This window comes from Rutidosis leptorrhynchoides, chromosome 4 (assembly GCF_046630445.1).
Source record: "Rutidosis leptorrhynchoides isolate AG116_Rl617_1_P2 chromosome 4, CSIRO_AGI_Rlap_v1, whole genome shotgun sequence".
In the NCBI taxonomy this organism is placed as follows: Eukaryota; Viridiplantae; Streptophyta; class Magnoliopsida; order Asterales; family Asteraceae; genus Rutidosis; species Rutidosis leptorrhynchoides.
In genome coordinates, this window is record NC_092336.1 from 145,624,422 (window position 1) to 145,640,203 (window position 15,782).

General features: G+C 37.3%; 2 protein-coding genes across 2 annotated transcripts; both read right to left on the reverse strand.

Annotated features, from left to right (window-relative positions):
• Nucleotides 1-11,531: 11,531 nt before the first annotated feature.
• Nucleotides 11,532-14,154, reverse strand: LOC139841102 (uncharacterized). Its single transcript, XM_071831335.1, has 3 exons — nt 13,914-14,154; nt 13,650-13,678; nt 11,532-12,614 (listed from the first exon to the last, which is right to left on the reverse strand). The coding sequence occupies exons 1-3, from the start codon at nt 14,152-14,154 to the stop codon at nt 11,532-11,534; spliced, it is 1,353 nt and encodes a 450-aa protein (XP_071687436.1).
• Nucleotides 14,155-14,548: 394 nt separating this feature from the next.
• On the reverse strand, nt 14,549-14,992 carry LOC139841103 (uncharacterized). The gene has a single exon (XM_071831336.1). It carries the CDS (start codon nt 14,990-14,992, stop codon nt 14,549-14,551), a length of 444 nt encoding a protein of 147 aa, XP_071687437.1.
• Between the last annotated feature and the right edge of the window lie 790 nt (nt 14,993-15,782).

Sequence of the window (15,782 nt, forward strand, 5' to 3'; positions counted from 1 at the left end):
GCACAAGTACTAAAACTAATTCTATGTGGGTTTAAACCAGAAATATACCCTTAGCTTGGTAACATTAAACTACTTGTCTATGTACGGTAGGCGCGAATCCTAAAGATAGATCTATTGGGCCTGACAAACCCCATCCTGACTATGGGATGCTTTAGTACTTCGAGGTTATTTTAAACACACCTGATCTGGTGTACTTCAGAGGGTAAAACATGAACGTTAAGGCTTGTTACCGGGTGCCTACAACTTATAGAATACTTTTATACACTTGCGAGTGTACATATAATTATAAACGGAAATCTTGTGGTCTATTAATATATTGAAATGATTGTTATGATAAACCTGTGAACTCACCAACCTTTTGGTTGACACTTTAAAGCATGTTTATTCTCAGGTATTAAAGAAATCTTCCGCTGTGCATTAGCTCATTTTAAGGATATTACTTGGAGTCATTCATAGCATATTTTGAAAGACGTTGCATTCGAGTCATTGAGTTCATCAAGATTATTATTAAGCCAATTATAGTTGGATGTATTATGAAATGGTGTGCATGCCGACAACTTTCGTTGTAAAGAAAGTTTGTCTTTTGAAAACGAATGCAATGTTTGTAAAATGTATCATATAGAGGTCAAATACCTCGCGATGTAATCAACTATTGTGAATCGTTTATAATGTATATGAACGGGTCCTTTCAGTTGGTATCAGAGCTGGTTTAATGCCGTTTATTAGCGGGTTAATCGTAGAGGGGGTTCTCACAGTGTTACCTGTGACAAAGCATTGGCTCTTACTCCTCGCGGTCCCTATTAGGGTTGGCTGTACTGCCGAGAGGCGGGCCGTAAAATCAGTGTCTGAGGTACGCTCAGTAGTCACAGGCAGTTAGCTGAGAAGGCACTGAGTGGGATGCGTCCCCAACTTTCAGTTGGTATCAGAGCGGTGGTCTTAGTGAACCAGGTCTGCATTAGTGTGTCTAACTGATAGTCGTTAGGATGCATTAGTGAGTCTGGACTTCGACCGTGTCTGCATGTCAAAAAGTTTTGCTCATCATTTTTGTCGGAAATTATCTGCTTATCATTCTTAGTCTAGACACATCTTATTGCATTGATTGCATGAATAGTGTATAGACAAAATTCATATCTTAGCTTATCTGCTAATTCATATCTTAGCGTATCTGTTACTGTAAACTTTGCCTGACATATTCCGTAAATTCCTCCGTAATCTACGAAACCTTTTGCTCTATATAATTAGAATACCACCTGATAGCTGGAAAATCATTTCATATCGAAAAATTCTTTATTCAATCGTACGAAATGGAATTCGTCATTAGTTCAAGTCCCTCGGATTCCGAAATGGAATCCCACTCAAGTTCCGAAAGCAGTGTGACTGGAATGGATCAACCCATTAGTCATCATCTATTCTGGATGAATTGGAGATGGGTTCGTAGCCTCCTTAATCATTAGAGACAAGAAGAAGGTGATCCCTTCCATCCACCACATTGCCCTCTTGGCGAAGAACCTGAAGCACTTACCGGCGAACCTATTTGAAACACCATTTTCTCTCTCATTTCCAGAGTATCTCGTCATGATTATATACTACACCAAATTCTAGATCTTATTTATCCGCTCGTCTGAACCGACAATCACTCCGGTGTAATAGAAGAAGTCAACGAGCTTCGCGCTCGGGTAGTGGCTTTGGAGAATATGGTGCAAAGGTTACAAACACCAGCAGCAGCACCAACAACATAACCAGTACCACCATCAACAACATCAACAGTACCATTACCACCACCAACAACAACCGCATCGCAAACCTCAACTTCACAATCTGTCCCATGAGCATCGACGTCATACGCCCTGTAGATACTAAGGAATACCACAACGATGAAGTATTGATTCATAACTTCATTGGGAAAACATTCTATGACGATTATGTAATTTCTAAAGTTTAGAAATTATCTATCCTAGCCTTAACCATAAATTAAGTGAGTTTAATTTAATATTAACTCATTAAATCAATATTACATCTGAAGAAATATACACATATATTTCCATAAAGACTGTAATAAAATTCTTTTGTACAAAATATTAATTGTGACAATTTTTTTTAACGGGTAGGTAATACCCGAGAGATATATAAATTCACAATTAATATGTTACATTCTTCGAATCTGATTCAGCAAATCATCCATTATACTCCCTACTTTCACAACAATATACATTCTTTTATAGAAATCAAAACAACCATACTCATTCAAAAATCTAATTACATATTCTGATTTTGAAATCGCCGAATTCAATTCAAGTTATAACCGGTATCATCACTCTTAGATTCTTACATCTTTCAAAGCTATACTTTAACTTCAAAACTGTGTTAGAACATCGTATGTATATTAACGATTATAATCTGTGTTCAAGCCCTTCGAAATACCTGAAGACACTTCAAATAATGAACAATCGAGATGATGATCCAACCACATGTTATCCACAGTTACGTACCTGAAAAAATCTTGAAACCAAAGTCATAATTTAACATGTATCCATGTCAGACCTTTTGGCATTTACTAGCTAAAATAACTTTTCAATCCCTTCTAAAAATAGACGGTTTTGTCACAGCTCCAGCAAACCAACTTTAATTGTTCAATCGAATAAGCCTTATTATAATGATTACCTCTTCATCAATATTACCGGGGAACCTTTCATATCTCGCCACATTAGCAGTAAACTTATTAATAACTTCATTGATCTTTGACTTTCCGAAAAATCTTTATATTTATCAAAACCCCATCATTTACTCATCTGCATCTTGTAACGAGAATTGTCATGCGAATCATCGGAAATTAGCAATCAGTATTTTGAAATCTCGCAGCATGTCTACGCCAACAATTATATGTGTCTATCTTCTGGACTTATATACTTTGAATGTGAAGTTTCTGAAAAACACCCTAAACTGCAAACTAGTTCTCGAAATACTGATGAAGCAGCAAAAACTATAAACGACCTTAACAGTAAAAAGTTGGATGATAAAGGATAGTATATTGGCAAAGCTCAGAAAAAGAGAAGCTTTGGAACTGGAAAACGGATTGAGCAAAGTATGAATGAGGCTGTGGACAAATCACAAAGGCTGAACCTGCCTTCAAAGAATCCAAATGATTCAGTACTTGCTGAAGTCATTAACGAATACCTTGATCCTGACTCTAAACCCTTGCGGACAATATCCTTCATCATCCTCTGATATTAGACATTCTAAGATATCATCGTATCTTTCATTATAAATATTATCCATACTTCTGAAGATATTTTTATAATTATTCTTATCTGAAATCATTTACCTCTTCGCGCTATCTGTATTATATAATGAAAGAAACTATTTTAGTTTCTAAATTCTGAAACATTCGAGTTTAAAATAGGAATATTCTTGAAGAAGTGTTGGGAGCTGAAGCATGAGTTAGTATAATATAATGACACTTGATCAACGTGATTATATTACAGTAATTCATGCTGAGTTTCTAAATGAAACATGATGATTCACAGATCATAACGTCATCATGTGCTATGTTACACGACTCTTGTATTCTCTTTGATCTCTAAATATCAAGAAAATATTTCTTGATGATTCGGCCTTTTCCGAGGTATTCTGGTAATTTGACAAGTCAAGATCGTGTCATTACAATTTCTTTCCTAGAACATTAACAATGTTCATTCCGAAATTTATATCTGCGAATTCTGGACCATTACAAGCGGTGCTTAATCGCAAGAAGAAGAAACGGAAGGACAAAGCTCCGAACTAGAAATGGGAGTATAAATCATAGCAAATAGAAGAGAGCATTAACTGTGGATGACAATGATTATAGAAGAAGCAAGGACTTTGAAATATAAGGGAAGATATAAAACCCAACAACAACCCAGAAATCACAAACCGTATATATCAATGCATATCGCAATATAAAGACACGGGAGAACTAAAAACACTATAAAACCAAGAGTATAGTAGAAGTAAATAGATTCTTCCGGAGGAAAATGAAAAAGAAGAGCGACAGATATGAAAGTGAGGAGTATATCAAGAATCAGCACTGGATGAAGCATATTGACAAATACTTTAAAATATGAGTTGAGAAGGTGTGAGTTGTAAGAAAACAAATGAGGTGGATTTATAGTGAAATATCCGATAGAGAAATCAAAATGGATTATCGCATTAATTCGAAGAGGATCATAATTTCCTTAATCGCCGAATAATCAAATCCAATATAGATTACAAAGATTTTCTTTTCGGAGATCAATCGTGATGACGTCAAAAGATACGACGAATCACTATTATCTTATTTCATTCATTTACGATAACTTCACTCATACGCTTCGAGTAATCGAATTATTTTATCCATTCTTCTTGAACATGATAAAACTCTATAATCATTATAATAACATTCTCATTGTTAGTCATGACGACCTCTATCAAATTTCAGGGACGAAATTTCTTTAACGGGTAGGTACTGTGATGACTCGAAAATTTCCGACCAAATTTAAACTTTAATCTTTATATTATTCAGACACGATAAGCAAAGTTTGTTAAGTTAAATCTCAAGAATTTTAAACTGTGTTCATACATTCATTATAACCTCGACCAAATTCCAACGATTCACGAACCGTTATATATAAATAGATATGTATATGTGTATATATATTATAACTTGAGAATATTAATAAAGTATTAAACATATAATACTTTACACGAACGTATTTGTTTCAATATGATTTTTGACGAAAAAAAAAATATATTAAATGATTGAATTATCAGAAACATTGAATTATGATTACAAGTCTCTGTTGAGAGGTCCACTATGATTTGAGAAAATCTATTCCTCTTAACGATATTCAGAATAATTTGTAAAGCTATTTATAAATAAAAACAAAAAGTGTCATTTACGAAAGTTAGACAAAAGTTAGTGGAGAATTGGTTTCCATAATATTCTATTAATCTATTTTCAAACGTACAAAGAAGTTTTCAGTTTAAAAAGAACTTTATTATTAAAACGTATATAACTTTTATAAATATCTAGAATCACTTTTGATAACTCATTACTTAACTAGTATAATAAATATAACGATATTTATATTTTATTTCATTAAATATATATAACGATTTAAATTAATATTATATATATTTATACGCGTATTATACATACATAGTTTTTTATACTTTTACTATACTTTAACTTTACATTTACTTTACTTTTACTTTACTTTAACTTTAATAATTCACTTTAATAATTCATACTTTAATAATTCACTTTAATAATTCATACTTTAATAATTCACTTTAATAATTCATACTTTAATAATTCACTTTAATAATTCATACTTTAATAATTCACTTTAATAATTCAAAAATCTATTATAAATAGAATTCAATAGGTTTTATTATTTCATAGAAACTTGAAAATATATTTCTCTAAACTCTCTCAATCGAATTACATATATATATTTTCTTTGTATTATTTCAAGATATTATTTGTATACATAAAATATTACGACGGAGTGCTGTCCGAGTGATTTCAAAATAGTTTTTTTTGAATGAGTCGAAGCTAAGGAAATTATAGGTTATAGCTATGGAGGTGATGGGTATGGTTCATGGGGTATGCTCGTGAGGTCAATCTAGTGTTTATCATCTCCGTTGCGTCTACGTACTTTCCTGCAATATTGAATCTCAATATTGATACGTTCGTGAATCCGAGGCCAACCTTGCACTTATTAAATGACGTTATATGTATTCTTACTACGAAATACAGTATTGTGAGTTTCATTTAATCCCTTTTTATATATATTTTTGGGCTGAGAATACATGCGCTATTTTATAAATGTTTTACGAAATAGGCACAAGTACTAAAACTAATTCTATGTGGGTTTAAACCAGAAATATACCCTTAGCTTGGTAACATTAAACTACTTGTCTATGTACGGTAGGCACGAATCCTAAAGATAGATCTATTGGGCCTGACAAACCCCATCCTGACTATGGGATGCTTTAGTACTTCGAGGTTATTTTAAACACACCTGATCTGGTGTACTTCAGAGGGTAAAACATGAACGTTAAGGCTTGTTACCGGGTGCCTACAACTTATAGAATACTTTTATACACTTGCGAGTGTACATATAATTATAAACGGAAATCTTGTGGTCTATTAATATATTGAAATGATTGTTATGATAAACCTGTGAACTCACCAACCTTTTGGTTGACACTTTAAAGCATGTTTATTCTCAGGTATTAAAGAAATCTTCCGCTGTGCATTAGCTCATTTTAAGGATATTACTTGGAGTCATTCATGGCATATTTTGAAAGACGTTGCATTCGATTCATTGAGTTCATCAAGATTATTATTAAGCCAATTATAGTTGGATGTATTATGAAATGGTGTGCATGCCGACAACTTTCGTTGTAAAGAAAGTTTGTCTTTTAAAAACGAATGCAATATTTGTAAAATGTATCATATAGAGGTCAAATACCTCTCGATGTAATCAACTATTGTGAATCGTTTATAATGTATATGAACGGGTCCTTTCAATTTCTGTATATATATTTTGGGTGGTAGTGGATTTATCCGTGGATGAAACTTTTCATCCATGTCCATATCCATATCTATTTAAGTTCATCCATATCCGTATCCATATCCATTTAGGTACGTCTGTATCCATCAAGAAGCGGGTGGATCAGGTGGATATCCACTGGATCGGGTGACCATTGCCATCTCTAGCTGTGAGTGAAACCAATAGTTTTGGCGTAATCTGCAAACCGTTGATACCAGGCCCGTGGAGCTTGTTTCAAGCCATAAAGAGAGCGCTTGAGAAGATAAACGTGATCTGGATAATGCATATTGCGAAAACCAAAAGGTTGGTACATGTATACGGTTTCATTAAGATTTCCATGTAAGAACGCATTTTTCACATCAAGTTGATTGATTTGTCAAGACTTGGATACTGCAATACTCAGAACCATGGGGATGGTGGTCGGTTTGACAACCGGGCTAAAAGTCTCATTACAATCAATACCAAGATGTTGTGATCGGCCGTCACCTACCAAGCGAGCTTTATATCTCTCAAAGGTGCCATCTGACTTCATTTTTTGCCTAAAAATCCACATAGATCCAATAACCTGCATGTTAGATAAACGAGGAGCAAGAACCTAAGTATTATTATCCATTAAAGCCTTATATTCGACGGTCATAACACGTTTCCAATTTGGGTCAGCGAGAGCTTGGTGTGGATTGGAAGGAAGAAGAGAAAGAGAAGTGGTAGCTGATAGATTAAAGGGAATTTTTGGTTTGACAATACCTGACATACTACGGGTATGGATGGTGCGTTGAGGAACAGGAGGAGAATTATGTATGGAATCATTTTGGCTAGGTGACGAAGTGGGCTGGGAAGAGAGAGGATCGGGTGTAGTTTCGATGGGTGTGGAATTAGGAGAGGAAATTGGGCTTGAGTTGTTGGAGGGATTATTAAGTGATGGGCTTGTTTGAGTAGGTGGACTGATTGGGCTAGGAGTGGGAGGTGGCGAATTATTTTGAGCAGTAGGTGGATTATGAGTATGATAAATGTGTGGATTGATGTCATCTGTAAAAGATTTGTAAGTTTCTGGTTTGATGGGACGTAATCTTGAAAAAAGAAAGGTATGCTCATTGAAATTCACATGACGGGAAATAATTATTTTATGAGTTGTGAGATCATAGCACTTATAACCCCGATGATTACTCGGATATCCCAAGAAAATACATGGTGTGGAGCGAGATTCAAGTTTATGGATTTTTGTAGAAGGAAATAAGGGATAGCAAAGACAATCGAATACGCACAAATGATCATAGGATAGGACACGATTATAAAGTTTTTGTGTGGGGGATATGTGATTAAGAATTTTGCTAGGGAGTATGTTTAGAAGATATGTGGGCATCTCAAGTGCATGAGGCCAGAAACGATGAGGAACACAAGAGTGGGAGAGAAGCGTGCGTATGATATTGTTAATAGCACGAATTTTTCTTTCCGCTTTGCCATTTTGTGATGATGTATAAGGACACAAAAAGCAAAAAGGCATACCATTTTGTGTACAAAATTGGTGGAACGATGCATTGTTAAACTCGGTTCCGTTGTCACATTGAAGTTGTTTAATTTTGTGACCGAATTGTGTATAGATGTATGAGTGAAAAGCTTTAAATATTGAGAAAACTTGAGACTTATGTCCAATGGGAAATGTCCATAAAAAATTGGTATAGTTATCAAGAAAAAGCACATAATATCCATGGCCATTATTGCTAACAATTGGGGATGTCCACAAGTCACTATGCACAATATCAAAAGGATAATAAGTATTAGAAAAAGAAGCATGAAATGGTAATTTAATATGTTGCCAAAAATACAACAACAACAATAACAACAACAATACCCAATTCCATATGAATGGGGTATGGGGGAGGTGGGATGTAGACAATCCTTCCTCTATCCTAGAATAAAGAGAAATTATTTCTCCACCCCGAGTTAAATACTCACAAGAGCGGAGAAAGTCCTCCCTCTCTCTATTCGACGGGTAAAGAGATTGCTTTCAAGGGGACCTCCGGCCATAAAGAAAGAGAAAAAAAACAATAAAAAAAAATTAAGTAAAAAAAAGTAATAAAATAAAAAGTAAAAAAAATAAAATAAACAGAGACGCTATGAAAATGGTAGAATCAAATTTTCATAGGTTTTACATCATGCCTGGAGTTCAATTTAGGCTCTAAGCGGCAGTCAAGTCGCCAATAAATCGACACTTGCTAAGTCTCGCTTAATAGACCTGTGTATGAAAAAAAAAAGTTAATATATATATATATATATATACACACACACGTACCATATACAGTTGTGCGGGGAACAAGGCAAATTGGGAAATGCTACACTAAAAGAGCAAAAAACATATATGACCACAAACCAATAACCAGAAACACACATAAACATACATATCTACAAAACAAAACCTACATACATACAACCATACATCCGCATATGCATACATACATACATACATAAATCAGTACCGAATCAAGACACAAATACGCATACATACATACATACATCCGCATAAATCAGTACCTAAAGCATACAAACATGAAACATACATGCGTACATACATACATACACACAAATACGTATACATACATACCCACAACCATACCTACATCCCTAAACATACAAAACATAGAGACAGACATAACCATACAAACATATACATCCATACAAAAACATACTTACAAACATCCATAAACATACACCAAGCAAACATATAAGCACACCTAAAAACGACCATAAACAAACATACCCAAAAACATCCTAACCTAAATATGCAAGCATCCAAACCTGAAACCCTAAACATGCAAGCATCTATACCTGAAACTCTAAACATGCGTACATACATACACATACCTCCAAACATACCCAAAACAAGACGGGTCCTGTTCAAAAGCAAAGCGCGAAAAAACACAAAACATGAAGATACATACGTAGACAACAAACATACAAACATCACAATAAAAAAAGACACAAACACACATTCACCCAAACCCACACACCCACAAGCACCCCTACCCGCAACACACAAACAAAAGCCTACTCGTCTATTCTAATTCTCGCCCTCCATGCGTTCCTATCAGAAGTCATGTCCTCGGTCAGTAAGAGCTCCTTCAAGTCGAGCTTTATTCTATCCTCCCATCTACGTGTGGGTCTACCCCTTCTCCTTACATTGTCTACTGTAAGTGCCTCGACTCTTCTAGCAGGAGCAGTAAGGGGTCGCCTCCTCACATGCCCAAACCATCGAAGCCGTTCTTCTCTTAGCTTGTCGGTGATGCTTCTGACTTGCAGGTTCTCCCTAAAAACACTAGTTGGAATCATGTCCAACATCGTCTTACCGCATGTCCACCTAAGCATCCTTATCTCTGCCACCTCCATCCTTCTCTCTTGCGCCTTCGTCATTGGCCAACACTCTGATCCGTATAGCATGGCAGGTCTTATTGCCACCTTGAAGAATTTCCCTTTCAACTTTAGGGGGATCTTCCTGTCGCATAAGACTCCCGTCGCTGCTCTCCACTTTACCCACCCTACTTTAATACGGTGAGATACGTCTTCATCTATCCTCCCCGATTTGTGGAGCATCGAGCCTAGATATCTAAACGAGGTTTGTGGATGCAGGATCTGGTCTCCGATGCAGATGCTCACTCCATCATCTTGTTCATCATTGTATCTATCAATATCACATCTAAGATATTCCATCTTTTGTCTACTAATTTTTAGACCATTACCTTCTAAGGCAACCCTCCATTGCTCTAGTCTTCTATTAAGCTCCTCCTTAGATTCGGAAACAAGCACAATATCATCTGCAAAAATTAAGCACCACGGTATACGCTCTTGTATCCCTCGAGACAGCTCATCAAGAATCAAAGCGAAAAGAAAAGGGCTAAGGGCCGATCCCTGATGCAGGCCAACTTTAATTGGGAAAACTTCGGTATTTCCCACTGTCGTTCGAATGCAAGACTTTGCCCCTTCGTACATATCCCTAATAACACTAATATATCTACTCGGGATACTTCTATCTCTAAGGGTCTTCCAAATCAGGTTTCGTGGAACACAATCGTAGGCCTTTTCCAGGTCTATGAAAACCATCTCAAGGTTCTTTTGATTTTCTCTATACTTCTCCATAAGGTTCCTAATAATATGGATAGCCTCTATCGAAGAGCACCCTGGCATGAAACCAAATTGGTTTTCCAAAACGTTAGTTACTCGTCGAAGTCTAGTCTCGATCACTCTCTCCCAAATCTTCATAGTATGACTAAGTAATTTTATGCCTCTATAGTTACCGCAGGTTTGAGCATTCCCCTTGTTCTTATAGATGGGAAAAATCTCGCTCACTCTCCATTCCATAGGCATTTTAGAGCTTTGATACGTCTTGTTGAAAAGGCAAGTCAACCACCTAACACCATCGTCGCTGAGGTACCGCCACGCCTCCACGGGGATCTGGTCTGGTCCCGCAGCTTTATTTCTCCCCATCTTTCGTAGCGCCGATCTTACTTCCTCTTGGTTGATCCTTCCACAATCTATGCTATCCCGAGATTGTTCTATATCAGAAACTTGCGGATCTTCGTGACATTCAGGTCTTCCTCCAGAGAAAAGGGATGAGAAATACTCTTCCCATCTTTTCCGAATTTCATCTTCCTTTACTAGGGTTTGACCAGCCTCATTTTTGATAAACTTGATGTTATCTAGGTCCCTGCGCCTTCGCTCCCTAGCTTTAGCTATCCTGTAGATATCATTTGCTACTTCTTTGGAGTCTAGTTTCCTATATAAATCTTTATATACCTTATCTTTTGCACGGGCTACAGCCTTCTTAGCTTCTCTTTTGGCTTCTTTATATCTCTCTTCAACCCTAGTTCTATCCGCCGGAGTCCCCTCCCGACAAGTGATGAGCTCCCTAAATCTTAGTTGCTTGAGCATGAATTTGCTTTGAACCTCGTCACTAAGCCACCATGATTATCTATCCGACCTATGTCCTCTCAATGTTCCTACTGCCACACCTAAGGCTTCCTTAGCTGCCTCTCTAATGGTGGATGCCAGAAAAGTCCACATCTGGTCCGCCTCATTATGAGATGACATTTCCAATTCTGCCTCGACTCTTTCAATAACCAAAGTTTTAAAAGTCTCTGCCTTCTCTCCGTTCAACTTCTTCCATAGGATTTTAGGTTGGACGGGCCTTACGCTCTTGGTGACCCATCTCCGGAGAACCAAATCCATGACCAACAATCTGTGCTGGGAGGAGCACGTTAAGTCCGTCAGGGCCTTACAGTCCCCACGTGTCCTAAGATCCCCTTTGAAAAGTAGCAAATAGTCAATCTGGGTAAAATGACCCCCGCTATGAAAAGTTGCTAGCTGAGCATTCGTCTTCTTGAAGAACGAATTCGCAACAACCAAATCGTGAGCAACCGTAAAATCGAGAATAGAGAGCCCTTCCTCATTTCTTACTCCGTACCCAAAGCCCCCATGGGCACCCTGATAACCCTCGGCATTCGTTCCTATATGACCATTTAGATCCCCCCCAATTAGTAATCGATGGTCCGGAGGGCACATCCTCACTACCTCGTTTAACGATTCCCAGAAGTGTCTCTTTTCAGCTGCGCCAAGGCCCACATGCGGAGCGTAAGCGCTAATGACTGTGTAGGTCACCTCCTGGATTACTAACCTAACCGACATAATCCTATCGCCCCGTCTACTCACATCCACGACATTCTCGTTATAGGGTGGGCCAATTAAAATTCCAACACCGTTTCTAGCTACTCTCGATCCCGAGAACCACAGCTTGTAGTCCTTGATCTTAACCGCCCCTCGACCCTTCCACCTAGTCTCTTGGACACACAAAATGTCATCTTTCCGTTTACGTAAAGTTTCCACTAGTTCATAACGTTTGCCGGTCAAAGTACCCACATTCCAACTACCTGCTCTAATCCTAACCGGCTTCGCTAACCTATTGTCGCTTCTAGATCCTACAAACCTGCCCGCCCCTGAGCTCGAAGGAAATGACCTCAAGTAACCATGAGAACGACTAAAGTCAATCCCTCCCTATGAAACGAGAGCGAAAAAAGATTGGCGAAAAAGCAACTAGTAAAAACAGTACCGATATATAAAACTAGACACTTCGGAAAAAATAAAAACCGATAAAAAAGTCAACAAAAATACAAAGAAAATGACCCAAATAGTTAAAATCAAAATACGCTAGGACAATAAATATTATAGCACTATGAGAGTAAAGCAAATAAGGCACATAAAAAAATAGACCATAATAAAATAGAAAAATCAAAGCCCGAATAATAGTAATTGGTAATACAGTAGTATACTAATAGTAGTTAGGGAAATTAAAAACCACAGCCTTGTAAAGCTAAAAATCTTAGTAAACTATACAGCAAAACAAAAATTATAACAAATAGGGCTTAAAGAATAAGGATCAGAGAAACAAACAAAGCCTTGTATAGACAAGGATTCTCCGGCAGTGGAGGTTTCCGGCAGTAGCGATTTTCGGCAGCACCAAGGCAGCAAACGGAGAAATTGGCGAAGATTCTTGTTTACTACAAGCTCTTGCTAGTAGACCCGTTTAGTTTAGTTACCTGCGAAAAAAGAAAAAGTAACTAGGAATAAAAATTCTGGCGACCTGAATAGGCGGCGCGTGGCGGCGCATTTCGGGGCGCTTGCCGGAAAAATTCATACTCTCAGGTTCAGAAAAATTCTGCGAGTTCAAAGGTGTAGGTGGCTGCTTCTAATTCAATCAGAGATGGGAGCAATTTCCGATTTAAATTTTGGAGATGTTGAAATGCTTTTGGTGTAAAAAGAGAGAGAGAGAGAGAGAGAGAGAGAGAGAGAGAGAGAGAGAGAGAGAGAGAGAGACGTTATCCCAAAAATACAAGATTGACAAATTTTATTGCTAGTAGTCGAATTGCAAGAAATTGATCTTTTATTGCTAAGGGATTTTAAAATATCACCGCCCGGATGACCAAGACGATGATGCCATAAATCTTTAAATAAAGAGATAAAGGTAGAAGGTGTAGAAAGTTGATGTAGCATGGAACAGTGGAGCGGGTAAAGATCTCGGTGCTATTACACCGAAGAATGGTGGTCCCCTTCAAAAAATCCTTCACAGTAAAACCAAAAGGGTCAAATGTAATAGAAATAAGATTATCAATGGTTAGTTTACGCACAGAGATAAGATTTTTGATAAGTTGTGGTGCATATAGAACATTTGATAAAGGCAAAGATTTGTTAATGGTCGGTTATAAGAGTGTCCAGTCCCATTTATTGAAATACGATTACCATTACCAACTAAAATATATTTAAGTAGGCTCGAATGGAAATAATACGAGAGGTTACCTTGCAAACCCGTCATATGTGATGGTGCACCCGTATCCATATACCAATTGATGTCTTCCAGTGGATTTAGACTCATAGTATACATCGCGGATACAATATCTGTTGGAGTGGACAAAGATGTAGAAGGTGCATATGAGTAGGCCTGTGGTCGTGGGCCAAGAAGTCCAGGCTGCCCATTAACATTAAACTGTTGTTGTTTGGGCCACTGCATAGTGGGATACGGACATAACTGGGAGCCCATTGTTGTTGTTTCCAGGCCCAAGGAGAAAAATGGGTGCTTTGGTTGTAAGCAACAGAAGCAGATGCACTTGAATTTGGGGAATAAGCTCGACCAGATTACCACGACTATAGCTTCTACGACCTCTGTGATTACCCCGATAATTGCCCCTACCACGACTCGATTGTCCAGTAGATCGATTAGGATATGGTGAAGGTGATTGTTACTTGGCAGGTACCGATGGTGTGGTAGCAATTAGGGTCGTACCAGCAGCCGATGCAGCAGTTAGGGCTTGTTATGATTTTCGGGTTTCTTCAAGGATCAATTTGGAACGTGCTTTGTAAAAGGTAGGTAATTTCTCCATATGACTGGTGTGAGATGCGACGGAATCGTAGGCTTCATTCAAACATGTGACCATTTATAAAACCAAACGGTCATCGTCTATGTCAGGATCAACATTCGACAGTTGATCGACAATTGATTTTAATTCCTGACAATATGCCGAGGCATTAGGGAAATCATCAATTTTGATGTTATTAAATTTGTGTTGCAGGTGAACGAGATGGGTATGACGATTGTCTTTGGAAATAGTACCGTAGATCCATGTGAGGACAATAGCATCCAAACGATCCCAATTATCGGTTGAATCAGTGATAGCAGGTGTTGTATCAGAAGTTGTGTCAGAGGCTATGGATGAAGTATCTTTGGGAATTATATGATCAATGTCCATATAAGCTCGACAGTGGATTGTAAACAGTTCGACCCAAGAGTCATATTGGCCGTTTTCCATCTCTAGGATTATAGGGATATAATTGCGAATGTTGGTGACAGTGCAAGTTGGGTGTATTTTGTATTCTGACATGGTGTTTGTAGGGAACAAGAAGAAGCAGACGATTTTGGAGAAGATGAGAAGGATGGTTTAGGGTGATACCATGAAAGAAGGTTAATTGGTGAATCTTATTGCTTTGTTTTGATCCCTATATATACACGTATTACATATCTTTTGATATCTCTATTTCCTAACTAACATCCCTCTATATATGGGATGGATACTAAACATTATTGTCAGTTAATGATATACAATAAAGTACATAAATAGGATGTTGACTAAGGGTAGCTAATGTACAACTATTAGGCATGGCTTCCAAGATTGCTAAAACAACCTGCCTTCACAAGATAGCTGGTTTCTTCAAGCAACCACGAAAATCCACTGGGGAGTACTCATTCCTTTCCACTTGTTACTAGCTCAAATATAAATTATGCCATACCCTAGCTTATCACCAAGTGTGGGATTCCAACTCAAATAAACACTAGACAAATATTTCCAAAAAATTCTTTAACTAAAACTCCTAAGTGTGGGATACACTAGGAACATTGGGGACAATGTTCGTCTAAGTGTTGGATGTTGGTATAATTATTTAATGCTATATTAAAATAACCCCATTACAAAGATTTCTAGTTCTTAAGTCAAATTTCAAAACTTTTAACAAAAGAAAGCCTTTCCAAAAAAGTACTTTCAAAAATCAAAAACGTTTGTAAATAAAAATTAAGGCTTAAGTAAGGTAGAAATCTTGTTGGGACGAACCGAATCTCTAATAGAGCATTGCATGACTAGGAATTATCGACCTAAATTGATTATGGTGAGACACCCA

Excerpts from the sequence above, each read along its gene's own strand:
- LOC139841103 (XM_071831336.1), bottom strand. The coding sequence starts at position 14,992 with ATGTCAGAATACAAAATACACCCAACTTGCACTGTCACCAACATTCGC.
- LOC139841102 (XM_071831335.1), bottom strand. The coding sequence starts at position 14,154 with ATGGGCTCCCAGTTATGTCCGTATCCCACTATGCAGTGGCCCAAACAA. Across the intron at positions 13,679-13,913 it reads ACATATGACGGGTTTGCAAG|GATTTTTTGAAGGGGACCAC; the intron begins GTAACCTCTCGT and ends TTTACTGTGAAG. Across the intron at positions 12,615-13,649 it reads AAGGGGACCACCATTCTTCG|GGAGGGATTGACTTTAGTCG; the intron begins GTGTAATAGCAC and ends CTCGTTTCATAG.